This window comes from Panthera onca, chromosome A1 (assembly GCF_046562875.1).
Source record: "Panthera onca isolate mPanOnc1 chromosome A1, mPanOnc1 haplotype 2, whole genome shotgun sequence".
Lineage (NCBI taxonomy): Eukaryota > Metazoa > Chordata > Mammalia > Carnivora > Felidae > Panthera > Panthera onca.
In genome coordinates this window covers 4,925,980-4,931,862 of record NC_138339.1, presented here as the reverse complement: position 1 = coordinate 4,931,862, position 5,883 = coordinate 4,925,980, and the positions used below count along the sequence as shown (strand labels likewise).

Below are 5,883 nucleotides of genomic sequence, written 5' to 3'. Positions count from 1 at the left end.
GGTTACCTGAGGCCGGCGCGGGCCGCAGACGCCGGGCGCCGAGCCCCACCTCCGCGCCCCGCGGCCGGGAGGGCAGGCGCCCTGCTCCGGCAGGTGGGACTGGACGCACCGCGCCCGAAAGGCCCCGCCCCCGCGGCCGGCTCCCCGCCCCTCGCCGCTCTGCGCACGCGCGACCGCGGGCTGTCCGCGGAGCTGCCGGAGCCGGGACTGGCACCCTGGGGGCTGCGGTTCGGAGGCGCCTCCCCCTCCCCCTAGCTCGCGGCTCTCCGGGAACCCGGGGCCCGGCGCTTTGCGCTTCGGCCCCGCAGGCCCCCGCAGGCCCGGGGGCGGTGCAGGCGCGGAGCCGGGGTCCTCGCGCGCCAGCCCGGAAGTCCGCGCGGCCGACGGTGGCGGGGCGCTGTGTGCGGGCGGCGTGCGCGGCCGCGTGGGCCATGGGGCGGCGGGCGCGGGGCCGGCGGCTCCAGCAGCGGCCGCAGGGAGCGGAGGACGGCGCCGAGGGCGGCGGGAAGCGCCGTGAGGCGGTAGGAGTCGGGGCGAGGGCGGGCCGGGTCCCCCGTCCGCCGCCCGGCCCCCGAGGCCTGCGGGACGGCGCGGGGCGGTTCCTCCGGCCCTGGGTAGACCCCTCTTTCGTTCCTCAGGGCTGGGAAGGCGGGTACCCCGAGATCGTCAAGGAGAACAAGCTCTTCGAGCACTACTACCAGGAGCTCAAGATCGTGCCCGAGGGAGAGTGGGACCAGTTCATGGAAGCGCTCAGGGAGCCCCTCCCCGCCACCCTACGAATTACTGGCTACAAGAGGTAAGGGGCCGCGCCCAGCCTTCCTGTGCCGGGGGAGTTGGGGCTGGCTAGAGACGCGGGCGCCCCCGTCACCCCGATAAGTGCTACGGTGCTGGAGAGCTGCTGCTCGTCGGCGCTGTGGACCCGAGGGTCTGCAAACGTAGCACGGAGGAGGGAGCACGAGGGTCGGACGGAGCAGGCCGAGGAGGTGTTGCAAGGTGGGAGGCTAGGATCAGACGTGAAAGTGCGATCCGAGAGGGATTCGCGAGCTGAGGACGCCTCCCCCTTTGCAACGCGTGAACGTTAGTGGCGTTCCAGAGTTTCCTGTGAAACTCCGCGTCTCTGTCCGTTGCATCTTTCCGAGAGGAGTTGCAAGCAAATGAGAACCTGTGGGAATGTTTAGGAGGGAAGGAATGCAGGTAATAGTCCCTTTGGCTTATCGGTTAGCCAAGGAGCAGCGCGGATTGTTTAAACTCTGAAGGAAGAGGAAAAGGGCAGGATGCAAGAATGTCTTCGGACCTAAGATGATTTTTGTTTTAAAACACTTGTCATCTTCGATTCATTCATAGTAGTCTTTCCGATGGGTTTGAAACTTATTTTTTTATTTTTTTTTTTAAATAGCCATGCAAAAGAGATTCTCCATTGCTTAAAGAACAAGTATTTCAAGGAACTGGAGGACCTGGAGGTGGACGGTCAGAAAGTTGAAGTTCCCCAGCCCCTGAGTTGGTAGGTGAAACAAGTCTTCATCCTGTTGGATGTTTCTTTGGGATTTTAGTCTTTGTCGTTTGGCAGCGTGTTTTCTGGGCAACGTGTTTGTTAGGAGCGTGCGAGAATCTGAATGTACTTTATAGACACCCTCATGTTCTTTTTACGCGGTACTTTTTATCCGTGTTACTTTATACTGGAGTATATAGCTTTTCACGCGTGATTTGCAGCTGTCCCGGAGTCATTCAGTTCAGTTAATTTTTCCAAGTGCATCAGCCTCTGTCCTTCCATGATGGACACTTCTACCTATTTTCACCTGCACCCCTTGTTTTCTCACGTCAGAACTGCTGCTGTGTGGTTTCTACCTTCAGCAGAAGGATACGGTCCATCTGACCAGGGTCGCCACGGACCAGTCCAGCTGATTGTGGATTTCCACTGTGTCCAGTGCTGGTGGGGACTCCTGCCCTCCGTGCAGACCCTTTCTTTACTTGTTCTGGAAGTATCCTGTGGGTTATTTGCTCCTCATGGCCTAGTTCAGGCCTCAGTGAAGTGAAGGCAGTCCCAAAGGTCTTGGAAGGCGCCTGGAGCAGTCACGCACAGACTCCAGAGGTGCCAAGCCCAGGGTAATCTGTAAACATAAAAGTCATTGAATTGTTACAGTTCCACATTTCGGATTATCAACCTTGAGGCATTGTGAGTCCTCCCAAAGCGATTTTAAACGATTGCTGTAAAAAGCTGAATTTTCTCTTGCAGGGGTCATACGGGTTTTCCGGTGGCCATATCCCAGATGTGTGCAGCACACACAGCTGGAGTGAATGCAGACTGGCCAGACGTTTAAGTCTGCATTCAGCCAGGCTCAAGAGCACATACGCCATTATAGAATGCACTTCTCGGATATGAAAATAAATCTACACTTTTAAGCCAAAAAAATACCGTGACGGATTGTGTACGAAGATTTTAAAAGCTCAAATGTTCTAATGCAGGAAATGACTCGAGTGGTTACGAGTTGCATGGCCCCCTGTACGGAGGTCATTAGAAAAGGAATGTTTTTCCAACTGCTGTACCTGTGACATTACTAGGTCACCTCGCCTTCGCGTAATCCAACTTCCTCTGCTGTCTTAGTAACCAGGTTACAGACTTAACTCCCCCCAGTGCCTTGGTTTGGAGATTGGACTGATGTTACTGGTGTTTGTAGCAGGGGCCATCTGATACTTTCAGAAGTGGGTTTAAGGTTGTGTTTGTGTACGTTTCTAATAGTTCTGCATGTGTTGACTGCTTCACATAATCACCTGAAAACATTTGTTCCTTCAGCCTTATATTTAAATTTTTTTTTTTTTTTTAACGTTATTTATTTTTGAGACAGAGACAGAGCGTGAACGCGGGAGGGTCAGAGAGAGGGAGACACAGAATCTGAAACAGGCTCCAGGCTCTGAGCTGTCAGCACAGAGCCCGATGCGGGGCTCGAACTCACGGACCGCGAGATCATGACCTGAGCCGAAGTCTGACGCTTAACCCACCGAGCCACCCAGGCGCCCCCAGCCTTGTATTTAGAAATGAAGTTTTTTGGAAGAGCAAGTCTGGCCCGTAGGAGGAGCTGAAAAGCGTGCATCCTGTAAGGGAAGAAGTGCTTCTGGGTGGGTCATTGTGGGACTTCTCTTCTGCAGGTTCCAAAAGATCTATGAGAATTAGTCTTGCTATTTTTATTGTTCACTGGAAACTACAGTTACAATTTTGTTTGATTAGCCCTTTTAACGTTTTTTTTTTTAACGTATACTCATTTTTGAGAGACAGAGTGCAAACAGAAGTGGGGCAGAGAGAGAGGGAGACACAGAATCTGAAACAGGATCCCAGGTTCTGAGCTCTCAGCACAGAGCCCGATGCGAGGCTTAAACTCACAGACCGTGAGATCGTGTCCTGAGCCACCCCAGTCGCCCTGCCCTTTTAACATTTGACAGACACTTTTCCATCTTGAGTGTTGAAGAATGGCGATGGGTACCTGAAAAGGCAGTTCTCCAACATCTGAGAAAGGCCCTGTGGGTTGTTTGGTTGAAGGATGAATGGGCGTGACTCTAGTAACTACCAGTCATTCTCCACTTTCATCTGAGCACACAGCTAAAGGGTGTAAACAACCCCAATACTGCCCTATTTGGGTTCTTTATGGTCAGCTTTTCCATGATCTGTGACAGTTACATGACAAGTGGTACTGTACAGACGTTCAGTCACAGTCACTCGTCAGGTGTAGGCTACCCATAGATCTCTCAGCAAGCAAGCAAAGACACTTCTGGTGGTTTTCTGTATGGTTCGAAAAACAAATAAGTCGTAAAATATTCTAAATTTTTCAGTATATGGTAGAATTAAATTTAGGAAAGCGTTTTGGGGAGTCATGATATTTTATTTTTTATTTTTATTAAAAAAATTTTTTTAATGTTTATTTATTTTTGAGACAAAGAGTGAGACAGAGTGAGCAGGGGAGGGTCAGAGAGAGGGAGACACAGAGTCGGAAGCAGGCTCCAGGCTCTGAGCTGTCAGCACAGAGCCCGATGCAGGGCTCGAAGTCATGGACCACGAGATCATGACCTGAGCTGAAGTCGGACGCCCGACCAACTGAGCCACCCAGGTGCCCCGGGGAGCCATGATATTTTAAATGATTTATTAACAAATTTATTTGAGAGAGAAAGAGACACAGGAGGGTCAGAGAGAGAGGGAGGGAGAGAATCCCAAGCAGGCTCCACACCGTCAGCGCAGAGCCCAACTCAGGGTTTGGACTCACAAACCATGAGATCGTGACCTGAGCCGAAACCCAAGAGTCGGGACGCTTGACCAACTGAACCACCAGGCACCCCAAGGGAGCCATGTTTTTCTTGAAGGAATATTAAGTATAGGACGCATAGCTCGGACTGATATCTTTTTTACCTTTTTGTAGACTCAGAACTGTAAGGAATTATCCCAAAGTATTTTTATAAAAGCCTCTTTTTGATGATCAGTTGTTGAGAATACACCTTATTGTCATTCTGTTTGTGTCCTTTTCAGTGTCCGGATTGAAGATGACTTCTCGTAAATGTTACTTTTCCCCCCGTAAGAATTCACGAGGCATAAAGATGACAGTGTTGCTTTTACTTTATCTTCAGAAGACACAACAAATTTCCAAATAGGACTTTAAAGACTGAGGAGTTACAGTCAAATTGCGTTAACTAAAAACTAATTAGTTCTTTAAAGATACTTTATTATGTTAAAATCTACAGAGGTTTTTTGTTTTTTGTTTTTTTTTTAATGGTTTTATTTGTTTTTGATAGTGTGCGGGAGAGGTTGCAGAGAGAGAGGGAGACAGAGAATCCGAAGCAGCTCCAGGGTCCAAGCTGTCAGCACAGAGCCGGATGCAGGGCTTGAACCCATGAACTGTGAGATCATAACCTGAGCCGAAGTCAGACGCTTAACCGACTGAGCCACCCTGGTGCCCCTTAAGTATTTTTTTTGTGACATTAGTAGCTTTCACGACCTTAACCACTTGGAGAAGAATTTTGACCTTAGTAAACTTAACGTTTTTTAACTATTAGAAATTCAGTCTAAAAGGCACGTAAGGAAATGTTTGCTCTGGCTATGTCTGGACTGTTGACCTATATTTGAAAATGAAAATTCAGCTATTGACGAATAATTATGGCGTGTGGCATTCAAATTTATGATGTGTTGGTGATTTGCTACGGCGGTCCCTTGCAAAATTCACTGTCGCTGATAGCAGGCAGTTCAGGGTTGCAAGGAATTATATGAAACGAAGTGTCTGGCTCTCCAGTTTTGGAAGGGTTGCGTTGGAACAGCAGATTTTGCAGACCCTGCAGGGGAAGGCACATTTGAATGTGTTCCGCGCTTCACCTCCAAGGAGGCCAAAGGGAAGAGTTAAGACTAAACGCTTTAATTGCCGAGTAAGTATGATTGTGTTTGGTTTTAGATTTTTGAAGCAGGTTAAATCCTGAAGAAGGAAGCAGGCATAGGAAATAGAGACAAGGTGCTGAGACATTTGGGGGGTGGCCACAGAGAGATTCAGCCAGCTTAATCTTCATTACCTGGTGGAAAGTACTTCTCAAGACACGTCCCGTAGTCTGACAGTTGGGTCGTGTCTTAAAATCTCAAGGCCTGAGTTTCTTTCAAGTAATCACTCTGCTTCATGGGAGTCAGATGTATTGTTTTGCCAGTGTTCTCATTTCACTTTCATGGCTGTCACCTTAGCTGCAACTGACACGTGGAAATATTGTCATCCTGGATTGTTAAATTGAGCTGGTTGTTCCCTTGAGACTGAGCTGTATGTACTAAGACCACAGTGAGACCACCGAGTACCATGTTGTGCATAGCTTGGGCCTGGGTCCTTGGAGCAAGGCTCTGTGTCACAGCAGTGTGCCTCCCGGAGCCGC

At 50.0% G+C, this 5,883-nt stretch overlaps 1 protein-coding gene across 1 annotated transcript in view; it reads left to right on the top strand.

Annotated features, from left to right (window-relative positions):
• Positions 1-186: 186 nt before the first annotated feature.
• Positions 187-5,883, top strand: part of NSUN2 (NOP2/Sun RNA methyltransferase 2) — a 28,453-nt gene continuing 22,756 nt past the window's right edge. The window contains exons 1-3 of the mRNA XM_060634335.3: positions 187-521; positions 639-796; positions 1,397-1,501. Of these exons, the coding sequence (XP_060490318.3) occupies positions 432-521; positions 639-796; positions 1,397-1,501 (353 nt within the window). The 5' untranslated portion in view covers positions 187-431. The remainder of the gene's footprint in view (positions 522-638; positions 797-1,396; positions 1,502-5,883) is intronic.